The sequence below is a fragment of the Microtus oregoni genome, unplaced genomic scaffold, assembly GCF_018167655.1.
Source record: "Microtus oregoni isolate MIOR12 unplaced genomic scaffold, Mior012 000002F_ref0000024, whole genome shotgun sequence".
Taxonomy (NCBI): domain Eukaryota; kingdom Metazoa; phylum Chordata; class Mammalia; order Rodentia; family Cricetidae; genus Microtus; species Microtus oregoni.
The window spans coordinates 62,821,592-62,837,735 of NW_024543061.1; the positions used below are offsets into that span (position 1 = coordinate 62,821,592).

The following is a 16,144-nucleotide window of genomic DNA, read 5'->3' on the forward strand; positions in this document are numbered from 1 at the left end:
TTGATTTTGGTGGCATGGACTTTCAAAACCTCAAACCCACCCCCAATGGCACATATCCTCCAACAAGGCCATACTTTCTAATTCTTTTAAACAGTCCATTCCCTGGGGACTAAGCGCCAAAAAAGATAAGCCTATAGGGGTCATTCTTATTCAACTACCACAACAAGAAAAATGCCAGTCATCTTGGAGGTTTGCCACCTTTATTACCCAGTTATAACCCATCTCCCTGTCTACCTACCAGTGAGTCTGCCTGACTCCTAGCTTCTCAGCTTGGAACACCATCACAGCTTATCTAGATAACTACACTAGTCATCCAGTGGGGTCTAGAGACTTTTAGTCATCCCCTCAAGGCACTGCAGAAGCTATCATGCTAGATTATTTAAATTCACTTTTGGTTATACTCCTTCCCATAGGCCCTCATACATCTAAGTTTAGCTTTATTGAAGTATCATTATTCCAATGAAACATTTCCATTTCAGACATGCCAATGCTTTCCTGGTCTCTAAGTCTTCTCATATGCTTTTTTAAGACTCAGATCTGTACCCTGCTTTTTCCTCTGTCTGGAAAACTTCAAGTAGATCATTATAGCATGTCTGTTCTCTAACAAGAAGTCACCTGTGAGTTCTGAGTCTGAGTTATGCCATCTTAGACCTGCCCTGCCACCAAATATTATCCCACACTGTTAGCACCTGTTTGTGTTTGTATATCCATCACTTCGAGCATCATCTTATGGGAATTTAAAGCCATTCATTGTCATGCTCAAAATAAAGATCAGGGAGAGGAGATGAAAAAGTGCAATTATTGTTTCTGTGGAATTTGGAGAAAAAGGACCAGCTCAGGAGTTGATGAAGCTTCCTATTGATGATGAATTGGGGTTCAGAAGTGAATCAATGAATTTAATTTTTCTTTCAATCAGTTTAATTTCTCTTTCAACCTTTACATATTTGCCCTACATCCCCTTTTAGCATGTTCTTTCTTTTTACTTAATGTCTTAAGATTATAGTTGATTTAGTTTATGCTATAATTTTCCCTCAAGCCAATATCATAAGTTCTTTGTAAAAAATAAAGAGTTCCATTATCTAGAATAGAAATGCTAATGTGTTTTCCAGCTTATACCTTAGTATCCGTCCCAAGGAAATGAGGTGCACCCCAAATATCAATCACTTAACATTTAAAGCAATTGCCTTCAGTTGCACAGATTATATTGGGCTTCCTGCTAGACCATAGAGATAATACTTCTCAAGAGTACCTCTAGATGAGGTCTGTGAACTTCTAACTAAAAAGAGTTAGGCACAGTAACTTGTAGTAGGTGAGTTTCGGGGCTTTCCCAGTATCCATAGTCCCCCTTTTACACATAAGACCCATAAAAGTAGATACTTGAATGACCAGAGAAAGGAGAACTGAAAATCTCCAACCTGAACTACTCGAGTGACTCTCAAACAAGGAAAAGGGGGAACTGAGATGTCCCGTCCCAGGGAGTATACTGCTCAGATTCCAGGTAACTAGAAGCAGTGAGGTAGCAAATGTTACACAATCATGGAACAGCCACATACTGCAAAGATTTATTGCTCAGTAGTATTAACACTGAGAACATCTGCTCTAATTCAAACCTGGTAGATTCTATGACCTTGACTCTTTTTCCAACACCATCCACAGCTGCTCTGGCACTTTTCCTGAGGCTGTTGTAATTTATTTGAGTTGTTTCGAGGCCACCACTGAATACAGTGACACTAACAGAAAACTCTTGCAAAATTCCACTTCTCTGTTTGGCCACCTAGGGTGGAGCTTCCTATTTGCACAGGGCACTCATAAATAGACCACTGTGTTTCAAGGGATCTCCGCAATGGTATTAGGGAAGAGAACACCATAGGTACCATCCTCTTGTCCTTTCTTCCTACACCATGTGGAAGGGCAGGCAGGCTCTGAAATGTCTTATTTCAGTTCTTCTTGCCTGCCTGACTTCTGCTTCCTCACTCTATGGACAACCGTGAGTACCACCAAGGTCCTCTTAATGGTTAATTTAAGATAGAAGAGCTAGCTAGCAATATGCTTAAGCTATTGGCCAAAGAGTATTACAAGTAATATAGTTTCTGGATGATTATTTTGGAAGTCTGGGTAGCCAGGAGCAAGCAAGCAGCCTTCCCCAACAATTGGCACACCAATGTGGGGCTGACTTAATCCACATAAAACCTGAGAAAGTTTGGAAAGGAGTCCTAGACACAAAAGAACAGAGTTAAGCGTGGCTTTTTTGGTAGCATCATTTTCTCGGGTGGGCTCTGCTTGCTAGAAGAAAGCAGAGGCATAATTTCTTTAAAAAGCATGATTCAGCAGCAACAGCAAAAAGAAAGAAAGAAAGAAAGAGAGAGAGAGAGAGAGAGAGAGAAAGAAAGAAAGAAAGCTGCATGGTTTTAAAATGGTGGCTTCTTGCCAGCATCAACTCTGGCTCTTTCAGGAGGCCAAGCACTTGAATGGGACTTGTGGGCAGCATGCTGCAAATTACTTGGTGGCAACATGGACCAACTGGTTACCAGAGTTGAGGTTGTTAGCATGGCTCCCACCCAGCAGTCTCAGAAGCAGTGAATGGACTGCCACCATGTTGGAATGGGTGGAGCCAAAAGGCAAAGCAGCCTTAGTCCTAGCCAATCTACTTTGTATTTTAAGAAATGGTCCTGGTCAGAAAATGATTACAGATACACAATAAAGACAGATCAGAAGGGAAAAAAAGACCTCTAAATGGGTCACAGTGTTGGATAAATGTACATAGGCTTGATAGAGAGAAGAAAAAGAATATAGACAGTTATAAAAGTAAATGGTTATTTTAATAAAGTTTTTAAAGAGACAGAGTACAGACAGTCATTGATTAAAGGAGTAAAGAAAAATAAGTCAGTAAAGATGGAATATACACAGAGAGTCTGGATTATGTATATTATTATGTTTTCTTTGAATTTTTTTTACTGTAAATGAGCTAAGTTCAGAGAGACATTTCATTGTATGGGATGCTAAGCTAAAATAACATATATTTTAAAGGTATCTTGACTTCAAAGTTTGGGTCTAAGGATTTGTTGCTTTGGAAAAGAGGTTCTTCTTTTGTTTTCACAGAAGATGAGAACCTATGGATTCCTTCCAGACTAATGTGGTTTGATGGATCAAGATTCCCCAAAAGGTTGCCATGAACATCCCCCCAAAATTACTTTGCCCAATAAAAAACAGGAAGCAGTTTGGAGAAAGCTACTCCCAAATTTCCAAATATTGTTTATAAATGTTTCTTTATATTTAAAGGGGGATATACTATAGAGATCAATACTTTACATTGGTATGGATCTCGGTTTATTGGTACAAATTTAAGATCAATTATATATATTACTCTTGGTTAAGGTACTATGTTTGTGCAGCTCATTTAAAAATATAATGTATAATTAAGAAATACAGGTTAATAGATAGTCATCTGTAATAGTAAAACTTGTTAGTTAGGCTTTCTAGACATATAGAGATATATTTCAGTTAGATAGATAATCTTCAAACCTTTTAAAGACCTACAGAATATGGCATTTAAAATGTTTAAATTATTAACTTAAGACTTTTCATGACAATGAGACACATCTGCTCCTGGCAGCATAAATCTATTTAAAGAGGATGATGGTCATCAAAGAGGCTCCTGATGGAGTTTGTTGGCCATTTGGGAAAAAAAAAAAAAACTACTCTTGCCTAGACTGCTTGATATTATACTGTATGAACTGGATAGGGAAGAAAAATGACTGCTGGACTTGGCTAAAGGTGAGACTATCTTTTGAGGTTCCTGCTTCATAAAACAGTCTACCAGACATTCTGCAGGACACAGAAGAAAGCAACTGATGGACTTTGCCACTACAATGCAGAACAGATCTTTGGGTTTCCAAGATCTTCATAGGAAAGTCTACTAGATACTATGGGCCTGAAGGCTGAAGATGGATGCCCCAATGTTACAGAAAAACTTTGAGTGACTGTCCAGGCAGCAAGATGTCTCTGTCAAATCTAGAGTTTTGGAAGTTGCTTACAATGCACTTCCTGTTAACTTAGGTAATAGTATATCCTTCAGGAGTCTTTGGTGGAGTTGAAGAATAGATAGATATTTTTCCTTAGCTATGATAAAAGATAAAGTAGATATAAATGTTATAACTGTAATTCTTGCTTGATACCTGTTTTGTTATATGTAATTTTTTAAACTAATTTTTAAACTACCAGTAGAACTTGTTACTTGGTGCCCAAATAGCCACATTATCAGGAAAATATTGTTGAGTGGCTTTTCTTATTATCTTTCATCAAAAAAGTATATTTAAAGTGCTAAAAATCAAAGAAACCTGTTAATTTTTTTTTTCATTATATGATGTAGTAATGACAGGCTAGATTTGGGTCAAGTTTGGGTACAAAAAACCCGGATGCAAGAAGAAGGTAGAAGATGATTTCTACAGATAGCCTTTGGCACCTGCTCAAGTGTAACATGTATGAATCGTGCAACTCTGGACTGCACAGTCACATTATAAATCTTAGGTTTAAGAGTACCTGGAAATAAAAACAGGGCACTGAACTATTTTTCAATAATTAAACGTGGTAATTAAGAACAATCTTCATAAATTTTTATGAAAATAATAATTATTCTTTCCGCGTTTTCATTTTAAAAGATTTTTAAAAACTCCTAAAACTTGAATGCTAGCTGTTTAAGTGAAGGGTGTACATGCCATTTGAACCTGTCTTGATGGATATCACTGTTGAAGCCGAGTTATTACAAAAACTGATACTTGTCCGACCTCTCTACTGTGTCAGGTTTCACCTGCCATCTCAGCTGTAGAAATATAGATGGTGATAATTAGTGTAATGAAACTCCAGTCATAGACCTGTCCTCAGCTGACCCAAACTCTTTCCTTTACAGTAAGTATATGGCATTGGTTCCTACCCGGCTCTACACTGAGACCCCTGAAAAAATCTGCTTCCATCTATACGACCTGAATGAGACAGTGACTGTCAGAGCCTCTTTGCAGTTTCGCTCAGGAAGCAGAAGTCTGTTCAATGAGCTTGTGGTTGACAAGGACTTGTTCCACTGTGTCTCCTTCACTGTGAGTACGGGGACCGGTCCCAACTTGTTTTCTGTATTTATGTACATATGTGTGCAGATATCTAATGTACTCACATCATTCTGAGAAAGATTAATTTAGAAACACATCTACTTCTTCAAAACAATAGAAACTCAAAATATTTACCCAATAAACAAATAGCACAGATTATCCCACCCCAAAATGGGAAGAGCCAATACTTGTGCATATGCTCCTTTCCCACTGAAGTCTCTCAGAAATCCCACCACCCAGAGGACAAAGGATTTTGCCACTTCGTAGTACTTCCTGCTAGTACATTATAAGCTTCAGATGGCAGTCCAACTAGTCAGGACTACATCTCCTTTGTGTAACTGATATCCTGGGAAAGTTCTGGGTTTCTTCTCTGGACCTATCATCAAGACACAATTCCTACTGCCATTAATACATTAGTTTTCACTCTACCTTGGTTTCAGAGTTAGATCTAATTCTCAGTCAAGCTAGCACATACTCCATATAAATGACTGTGTCTTTGTTGCTTCCATCAACTCATATGAAACATTGTGCTTTCTTTTCTTACTTTTTTCCTGGTGTACCCTCCTCCTCAAAATGCTTAAACAAGAACTGACGGGCCTCCCTTCCTTCCCGTGGTGTGGAAGGAGCGGAGGGACTCTCAGCCCTCCAAAGGGTCAGATAGTGAAGGGTCTTGCGTTCCTCTCGTTCTCAGCTCCCCAGAGTCTCATCTTCCTATGAGAGGGGGTACCTGTCTGTCCACATCAAAGGACCAAAACACGAATTCAGCAAGAAGAATATGATGTTGGTGTGGAACAAAGTGAATGCCGTCTTTGTCCAAACAGACAAACCCGTGTACAAACCAGGACAAACAGGTGCGAAGCTCCATTATGGGCAACAAAAGTAAGAAGCCCTTCTCAACATGGCACAGAGAAGGTCTGGGTCTGGAACTCACTAGGAAATCCTCTCTCTCTCTCTCTCTTTGTCCAGTCAAATTCCGGGTTGTCTCTATGGATATAAATCTGCACCCTCTGAGTGAGTTGGTGAGTCTTTTACATGTGGCTGTTGGTGGGTTCATGAAGACACAATGTTACTGAAATATTCTCATTTCTAGCCCCTTGCTAAGGTATGAGTTGATCTTGCTTCCTATTCTGCTCATTTGCCTATTTACATCTCTTCCTCAGTTACTGTTGGCCCTGCTATGTTTTCCTTATATGTTGCAGTCTGTTACTGGTTAAGAGCCTCTGGGCTTTCTTTATACTTCATGGAGACTTTTACTGTACAGAACCTTTCGGCTTAATCATGTTTTTCTTGATGTTTTTGTGGTTTCTGTCACGTCATGCCATCCTTGAAGAACTCATTTCTAGTCTAATGGGTATTTCTATATGCAACTTTGTATTTAACACTTAGGTCCTTCCCTAAATGGACTCTCTTAAGTAAAAAACAGCATTTACCAGTCTCTCATCCTCCGTACTTCAGCAAGTTGTGGGTGTCTGTGCTAACAACTCTCTGCTACAAATAGAAGCTTCTCTGACGAGAGATGCTTTCTAAGTATAAAGATCAGTGGGTAACAGTTGGTTAGCTACCATGCCCTTTAGCAACATAATAATAATGTATTCTCCTTTAGGGCCTATGACACATCTAGCCATAGGTTCTTGGCTCGACAGTGTTGTCAAACGTGGGTTTCATCTTGCATAATGGGACTTAAATCTAGTCAGAGAGTGGTTGGTTACTTCCATGACATTTGTGTTACTATTGCACCCAGTGGGCATGTCTTGCCAGGCCAGGGGTTCTCATAGTTTATAGGGTTCACAGCTGGGTAAGATTGATGATTCCTCACCCCCTTGCACCCCTACCCCACCCCCTGTGGTGTGCATAGCACCTTCCAGCTCCATGAAAGTTAGACGGTAGGGATGATGGCTCCAATCAGCAGCAGCTTGACTGTGGAATGTGAAGGCCCAAATTAAACATATGAATAACATCCTCTCTTCTCAAGGACCATAGATTACTGTGTCAGAGAGGAAGGAAAGAGCATAAGAGTCAGAGGTAGTGAATGAATAAAAGGGAACAGTCCACTGGACTCAGCATGGCTGCCACAAATATGAACTTACAATTGTGTTAGCATGCACAAGCACGTGCAAGATCAAGCCAGATCAAACCTTGGCATGGAGAGGAGAGATGTTCGTGAAATCCCACCTCTAGCCGAGGCACTGGTGCTAACTGATAGCTACTGGGAGAGGTCAGTTTTCTTTAAGAGTACAGACCAAAGTAAGTCTAACTCCATCCTTCATTATATACGCATATGTATGGACACTCTCTTAATCGCTCTACCTAGCTCTGTAGGCTTGTGACACTATAAAATTCCCAGCATAGACTGTTGACTCACTTCCTAGTATTTTGTGTGTCTGTGCATAATACATTTTCATTCTGTGTGTGCGCATGTGTGTACACATGTATGTGCTAGCCAGAAGGCAATCTTAGCTTTCGTTTCTTGAGTGCTGAACACCGTGGCTTTTGACTTGGTCTCTGACTCACCTGGGGCTTGATGATCAGGCTAGGTGGGCTGGCCAGGGACCCTGTGAGAGCTGGCTGTCTCTGCTCCCCAGCTATGATGACAGCAGGCACCCGTTCCTGCTTTTTATGTGGATTCCGTAGATGGAACCCAGGTTCTTCTGCTTGAGCAGCTAGCATTTACCAGCTGCCTCTCCCTCCCGTCTTTCACTTCCTGGCTTCATGAACATTACTGCACCTTCATTTTTATTTAATTAAATTTATGTCCTCAGATTAATTCTTTCTTCAGAATTTCATCAACTGCTCCTCGATGTTTTGTGTAAATTTTACTATCAGGTTGCAGTTCTACAATTAGACTTGGAAATGTCATTGAAATATTAATAATGTATATATTGATTTGAAAAGAGTGTTTAATAACACCTTTAATCATTTAATAACAAATGTTTCTATGTATTTCCTAATGGTTTGCAATGTTCTTCTTAAGCCTACTGAATTTCCTAATTGACTTATTCCCCAAATCACAGTTTTCATTAATAAATGGTGTTGATAGAATTTATAATTCGTTTCCTTCATTTTCATGCAATTAAGATCTTTTTTCTGTGTACCCCATTACTTTTTTATCATGTTGATCTTGCTGAATTCCCTAGTCAAAATGACTTATCTTGAATTCCAATAGGTTTTGTGTGCCAGTTATAAAATGATCTTGCTACTACTGTACACAGTAGGGTTCATTTTCTCTGCCAGTTAAAGAATTAAAAGGCAGGAAAAATCTTGAGCACAGCACGTCGAATCTGCCAGCAAAGAAAGGCTTTTATTAGAGATGAGGAAACACACACACAACAGGAGCATGGGAGGGAAGACCCTCTGCAGAGGGGGATTGGAAAATCCTGTCTCCCCAGGGCTGGGGTCTTTGAGGAACTTTAAGGGGTCTTTCTTCTCTAATTGGTTTCTCTGCACCCTTCAGCCACGGTGAGTGGTGTCTTCCACAACAGAATATCAGCAACTAGTTATTGTGGGCAATCAAGAAGAGTGTAAGACCCTCTCCTGCTTTGGGGGTTTCTTGGGCCTCCCTGGCCAGCAACTCCTAAGGAGATATCTCATGCCTACCACTGGGACATATGTGCGGTGACCCAGGGCCGTCAGGAGCATTATCTAGACTTGCATTGTTCTTCTGACTCCTTTCAACTTATGCTTCTTAATTGACTTAGAAAAGAGTTTCCATGTGGTTTTTCATGGGTTCTTCTTGGGTTAACCCTCCCACCCTCCCCTATCGTCTCTCCCATCCTACACACTCATTCCTGTTTAAATATTTTGTCCCCAAAAGTGCACCTGTGCTTTGGCATCACCTATGTCATGCTTTGTCGCCTACTTTGAGGGATTTCCCTCCCCAGTGGTCCTCTTCTACTTGCTTGCATAAGACTCAAGATTAAACACGTAGCTCTATTTGGAGGGAGGCGCCACATGTAAGAACACACAGCAATCATCTTTCTGAACTTGTTCTGCCCAAATCCGTGAAGTCCCACAAAAGCCAACAAGGAGACCGAGTCCCATATGTAAAAACAAAGATCCTTTATTTTAATCAAGTTTGCAAACTAGGTCTCTCTGCATGTCCAATGTATTGGAATAACCCGAGAGCCTCGAGCTCAGTTAGAATTGGGTTTTTATAGTAGTAAAGGTGGGGGCGAGGGGTTTCCTAGGTTTAGAACCCCTGATTGGCTGACATTTGTCTAGGGGTGTCCTGGTGAGAGTGTGCTGGCAGGTGGTCCTATCTACAGTGGTTGGAATGCTAGGCGTTTCCTTTGGATGGTCTGTTATTGGGTTGGAGTCCAGTAACAGCTTGTGGTTCCTCTTACAGCCAGGCATTGCCTCAGGGTAAACTACTGAATCTCAGACCTCTTATTAAATTTATCGAGGGCCGAGTTCTACTCTGGCAGGTGATAATGGTTGGAAATAAAGAACTTCCTTAATAAAGAACTTCCTTTGGGTGACCTGTTCATACTTAGCTTATCTTGGCTGGCTCCCACAAACTTACCATTATCATTTCTGGAGTTTCACCCATTTGCCTGCAAATTTTGTGGTTTCGTTTTTTTGCAGCAGAATGAACTTTCATTGTGTACACCTGCACCACAGTTTCATCAGCTATTGTCATGGTTTCTTCTTCCAGACTTTCAGAAATAAGCTCTATATCACTAAAATTCCCTTACAACTGCCCCTGCTTGCTCCCTTTTCAACTGCTGGAAGTGATCGTGTTTTCTTCAAGTTGATACTCACCTAGAATGAGTTTACCGTTTCAGACAGCTCAGCTACAACAGAACCTTAAATGACCTTGCCACCGCCTACTTACTGTGTGATCTTCACCTCATCGATCAGAAACACTTCGCCCACAAAACCTCTGAACATGCAGCCGTGCCTTACTCAGCAGCAACTCTCCTTAGACACAGAGCAGCTATGAGCCCTTTCTTCCTTTGTAGTTAGTGTTGTTTATTTATGGTTATTTATTCCTTCTGTGCATTTATTATCCTTCCTCTGACCTAGAGCAATGGTTAGACACTGGTTTGCTCTGCTGAACTGCGTCCAGGAGGCGAATATTGAGTGTGTGTGCTCATTAGACGAGGAGTGGGAAGCCAGTGCCCTGCGTGAAGCGGGCCTAGCTATATGTGTGCCCAGGACACACCCCAAGTTAAGCATTATAACTGGATATATTTAAAAACTAGTCACCCCACTTCACACTGGAAATGTTCCTGATTTGAACAATAGGTTCTGTAATCTCCATACTGTAAAGGCTCAGGGTGGGTCTCACAGCACATTGGAGACACCTTGCTGATAAGGGCCCACGAAGCTCCATTTCTCAGTTCCTGTCCGTTAAGAGGTCCGCATGACTCTGAGAGTGCTAGAACATACACTTACAGTTTCTCTGTGGTGGTTAATTGGTTTGCAATTGACTTTGTTACCGGATATTAAACTCGCTGAATTCTGGCTGAAACTCCCATATGAAACACCGTATGGGCCATGGTGTGACTCTATTGGATTTGCTGTCTGTGTGAAATTTCTAAACCAGTGGTTCTCAACATTCCTAATGCTGTGACCCTTTAATACAGTTTCTTATGTGATGATCCCCAACCATACAGTTGTTTTTATTGCTACATCATAACCATGATTTTGTTACTGCTATGAATCATAATGTAAATAGTTTTGAAGATAGAGGTTTGCCAAGGGGGTTGTGACCCCTAGACTGAGAACACTGTTCTAAACTAACCCTGTTTTCTCTTTGTTCCAGTTTCCTCTGGTTTACATTGAGGTAAGAAACTCAACTATCTCCTATTCTGAGAGAGTCAGTCCGCTGGCAGTAACTAGACGTTGGCACACCGTAGCAGTACTATGGGTCGGCAGGCTTCCACCACCGCCCCAGATAACTGGTTCATATCCCCTACTTCACCTTTATTCCTCCCTGTCCAAAAGGAATATTAGCAAGTTCCCAGATGCTCCACCACACACACAGTGCTCTCAGATGTGTGGCTGCAGCTAACACTTTGTCTACTCAGAAAGTCTGCAACCTGTTTCACAGGATCCAAAAGGGAACCGCATTATGCAGTGGAGGGATGTTACCACGGAGACCGGGCTTAAGCAGCTGTCCTTCAGCCTATCCTCAGAGCCCATTCTGGGGTCCTACAAGATAGTGATACTAAAGCAATCAGGAGATAAGAAAGAACACTCCTTCACCGTGGAGGAATTCGGTACGCCTTGGGAAGACTGACAAGGGAAAGTGGCTGGCCTAAGTTTCTGGTTGAAATGGGATGAGTTCTTCCGGAGACATTAAGTTCCAGTGCATAAGACTGGGCTTCATCTGACTCTCGCTAATCTACCCATCTAGCAACGTGGAGCTTCCAGAGAGTTCTGGGATTTTCAGAAGCAAATTCTTTGGTTTTTTTCCTCTTTAAGTAGATACCTCTGAGCTTTTCAAACTGGATATAACCTATGACGGCTCAACTTAATAACTTTAGAGGGGGTGGTTACCTCAATAATATGAAATCACCATTTCTTGGTGGAGGCTGATCAGTTAAGCAACTAGAAAAGTCATTTCCCACCTGAGTTTCTCCTCCCTCTCTCTCTCCCAATAGTGCTTCCCAGATTTGAAGTTCAAGTAAAGGTCCCAAAGGCCATCTCGATACAAGATGAAAAGCTCAATGTGACCGTGTGCGGGATGTGAGTCAGCTGTGTTTAACCTTCTAGCCTTAAGAATATGCTTGAACATAAAAATATCTGAGATAAGGCCTCACAGTAGAGTCTTTACAAATGCTAAGGCTGTGTGGCCTTCCCTCCTAGAATGTTCCCCCACAGTGTTCATTTCCTCTTCATGTCCCTGACTGCTCTGCATCTATCACTGCTTGACCATTCATTGTGTATGTTGCTGATGATAATTCTGATGACACCAATGATAAAATTAACTGTATGAGGCAGTAGAGAGTTCCTGCCTTTGGAGACAGGAAGGTACCTAAAAAGATTCTCTGACCCATGTGAAGAGAACACAGGCACTAAATTCGGCATTCTTCTGACCTATTTCGGGTGGACGCAAAGAGCAGAGAAACAAGAGTTCCCAGTCTGGCTCTACTTCCGGTCACTGCCGCCCAAGTTGAACTTTTAAACAGCTCACTTTTTTGTTTGCGTTTCTGTACCTGATAAATAAGGACCCTGGGCCACAGCAACCGAAATTGCTCTTTAAGTCTAGAATTGCAGTAAGCCAAACCATGGTAGAAGGAATTTGCAAAGGGGCCTGAATCAAACAGAAGAGGCACACCCGAGCTCACAACTGCTTGCCATTAAAATAAACACGCTCAAAAGGAAACTGACAGAAAGAAGGCAAAAGATGGAGGAAGTCTGTTAGAATAGTTCTGAGTCCTTTCACCATGCTTCCCAGTCCTCTCAGCCCCCGCCCCCATTTGCTAGCTGAAGTTCCTGATTTGGTCATTTAATCTTTCCAGAACTACAAAGGGGAGAAAATCCTGTCGTTCCCCCCCCCAGAGGTTCTTAATGAGGCAAAATTGTTAATATGTCTAGTTAGGAAGTGTCATGTGGTACTAACGGACCGTATTTGCTGTCATTGTGAAACTACATAGTCAATCTACTGCTACAGATGGACCAAGTGACCATGGATGGAAGGACTTAGGGCTCTACTTTAGGAAGACCCTTGTCTCTCTGACAGGTATACCTATGGGAAGCCTGTGCCAGGACATGCAAAGATACAGATATGTTATAAATATAAGGAGCATATCAAGAATAAAGAGACTGGATGCAAAGAAGTCAGGAGCCGGGTGAGTAAATCTGTTCAAAGGCCTGTTTTCAAGATCCAGGGTTAACTAACAGAAACACAGACAGCAAGACTGAGAAGAAACACACACCCAGATATTAAAAGAGGATGTTCTGGGACCTTGGGACCTCAGGACCTTGGAGTGTGGCTCTGTGGTGGAACACTAGCCAGGCAGGTGTGCAATTCCCAGCACCCCCACCACCTCATTGACAATATTGATAGTCCTGGGACCCACTATTACTATAGGGATAGGTCAGCACCTTTGCGGCTAACCTTGGCCACCAATAATTTTTAGTCTGTATTCATTGTACAAAAGTAATAGGTTTATGACATTTTCATACATAAGGATTCTGTATCTTCACGGTATTCCCTAGTCCCATTGCCACCTCTGCTCCTGTGGTCTTCTCCTCTTCCTGTGTTGTCCTTGCTACTTTCATGCCTTTTAGACTATTCTTTGAAAGTATGCTTTAATTGGCACATATAGAATGTGAGTAAATTGTACCAAACAATAGGCTTCTTTCCAATACATTCTTACTCGTGTATCACATACTTGATTATCTCTTTCGTTACCTTCGCTCTTCCCTCATCCGTCTTGCTGGCGGACTCTTCTTCCCCAATGGAACAGCATCTACTTCGCAGTCCTTTTTGTTTTCCCCTTTCATGTGGAGGAAAGCACACACTGCTGTGTGTCTAAGTCTGGTATATTTTGTGAAAGGTGACAGTCCCCAAGCCTGTACCATTCTCTGGTCCAGTTTTGAGTATCCACTCATCAACTGATGGACTCACTTGTTTGTGAATCAATAAATGCCAAGCATGCACGTGAACACAGCTCTTGATATCCTGATATAGGTTCCTTTTATACATTCCTGATGGATGATCATGTGGTATGTTGACCTTGCGTTTTCTGAGAAGCGTCTATACGTGCTTGTTAAGTGGCTGTACTAGGTTGTAGTCTCACGTGACCACAGTGTATGAAGTGTAGAGAGCCCAAGGTCCTTGGGCTCACAGATAAGCATTAGGGAAACCAGGTAGGTTAAACATGCAGGATCGTCTCCTCCACCCAATGGAATGGGTGTAGTTAATATCCTGGTATCTGTAGGAGCAGGACACACCTGAACCCCCAGACTATACGTTTATCCCAGACTCTTCCTTTCCAGACCCTTATCTTGAGCTTTGTTTCTCAGTCTATAGAACCCATCCTTATGGAAGTTGTCATGTGTACTTTACAACAGACTTGGTGACATCTGTGCTCCCGGTAAGGCCAGGCCACTCCGGACTCCCACAAACTCTTATGTTTATTCGTTAGTTTATTCATTTAGTCATTCTCCATAGACCCTTAGCTGAGCCTTGTTTTTCAGTCAATAGACCCCATCTTTATGGAAGTGGTCACATGTACTTTGTAAAGAGTCTCAATGTAAACATCTTTTAAGCTTTGTTGCATACACATGGGGTTGGGTTAATTTTTTTAAGTTCATGAAAGTTTATTTAACTCAGCTTAATGTTTCACGTGTGTCTTTTTACTTTTCTTTCTAAAACAATCTTATTTAAAACAATCCTTATTCCCTCTCCCTCCTGTCCTCCAACTTCCTCCATCTTCTCCCCACCCCACCCCATACCCACTCCTCAGAGAGGGTGAGGCCTCCCATGGGGAGTCAACAAAGTCTATCACCTCACTTGAGGCAGGACCAAGGCCCATCCCCCTGTAGCTAGGCTGAGCAAGGTATCCCTCCATAGGGAATGGGCTCCAAAGAGTCAGCTCAGGCACTAGGGGTAAATACTTGTTCCCCTGCTAGTGACCCCACAAACTGTCCAAGCCACACAGCTGTCACTCACATTCACAGGGCCTAGTTCAGTCTTATGGGGGTTCCCCTGCTGTCAGTTCCACTAGCTCAGGTCAGCTGTTTCTGTGGGTTTCCCCTGTCATGTTCTTGGCCCCTTTGCTCATATATCACTCCTCCCTCTCTATGGCTGGACTCCAGGAGTTCAGTCCAGTGCTTAGCTGTGGATCTCTGCATCTGCTTCCATCAGTTACTGGATAAATTAAGGTAGTCATGACAATTAAGGTAGTCATCGATCTGATTAGAGGGGAAAGACATTTTATGTACCCTCTCCACTATTGCTTATCTGGAGTCATCCTTGTTGGTTCCTGGAACTACCCTAGTGCCTGGTTTCTCACTAACCCCATTAATGGTTCCCTCTTTAAAGGTATCTCTTTCTTTGCTCTCCCTCTCTGCCCTTCACCCAGCTCGGTCTTCCTGATCCCTCATGTTCTTCTCCCTGCTCCCCTTCTCACTCCCCACTCCCCTACCATGCTCCCCTGTCCCTCTATGCTGCCTCTGCATTCTGGTTTTTTACATTCTGTCTGATGCTTGTTCCATGACTTTCCCTGGTCCTTTAATGCCGTGGTTATGTTGGAGATATAGCAGGTGGGCTGAGCACATCGCAGGCACTTGCTCTCTTCATTGTGATGAGTTGTGGTTCTCTATCATGTCTTTAGAGATTGAAAAACAAGAGTATTTGATGAGGGGTAAGATCTACACGTATCTGAAGTATAAGGAAAAGTCTTAAGTCTTTGGAATATAATAAGGAGCTATATTAGTTTAGGAAAATGGCAGTGGTGCCCCCCCCCCGAGTCTATGTGACTGTTGAAGTTGTCTATTTCTTATTGGTTTAACATTTGTATTTTCAATGAATGTAGAAATTTGTCCATTTATTTTAGGTTTTCTAAATAATTAATGTAGTACAGGTTTTTAAAGTATTCCTTTACAATCGTCTAAATCTCTTTAATAACTGTGTAATGTTTCCTTGTAAATTTCTGATTCTGTTAATTTGAGTAATTTCTTTCTGTCTTTTGGTTGATTGTTCCAAAGGTCTGTTGATCTTATCTTCATAAATAACCATATCTTAGACTCATTAATTCTTTGTATTCTCTATTTCTATTCTACTAATTTCTGTCCTAGTCTTTATTATTTTTCCCATTTATTAATATTGAGTTTCTTTTTCAAATCCTTGACTTCTATCATCAAGTCATTTATTTATGTGATTTCTCTCCTTTTTTATGCCAGTATTCAGATCTGCAAATGTCCCTCTTAGGACTGCTATGAATGTGTTCCAGAGATTTTATTGTGCTGTGTTTTCATTTTCACTTAATTTCAGGATTTTTTAATTTTTCTTTTTTTATTTCTTCTTTGATTCACTCATTATTCAGTAGTGGGCTGTTTCATTTCCATGAGTTGGTGTAATTTCCAGAAAT

At 41.4% G+C, this 16,144-nt stretch overlaps 1 protein-coding gene across 1 annotated transcript in view; it reads left to right on the plus strand.

Annotated features, from left to right (window-relative positions):
- Nucleotides 1-1,859: 1,859 nt before the first annotated feature.
- LOC121434591 (alpha-1-inhibitor 3-like) overlaps nt 1,860-16,144 on the plus strand; it is a 49,295-nt gene continuing 35,010 nt past the window's right edge. The window contains exons 1-8 of the mRNA XM_041633517.1: nt 1,860-1,987; nt 4,907-5,090; nt 5,791-5,950; nt 6,066-6,118; nt 10,864-10,884; nt 11,152-11,320; nt 11,705-11,789; nt 12,787-12,895. Coding sequence (XP_041489451.1) covers nt 1,902-1,987; nt 4,907-5,090; nt 5,791-5,950; nt 6,066-6,118; nt 10,864-10,884; nt 11,152-11,320; nt 11,705-11,789; nt 12,787-12,895 — 867 coding nt within the window. The 5' untranslated portion in view covers nt 1,860-1,901. The remainder of the gene's footprint in view (nt 1,988-4,906; nt 5,091-5,790; nt 5,951-6,065; nt 6,119-10,863; nt 10,885-11,151; nt 11,321-11,704; nt 11,790-12,786; nt 12,896-16,144) is intronic.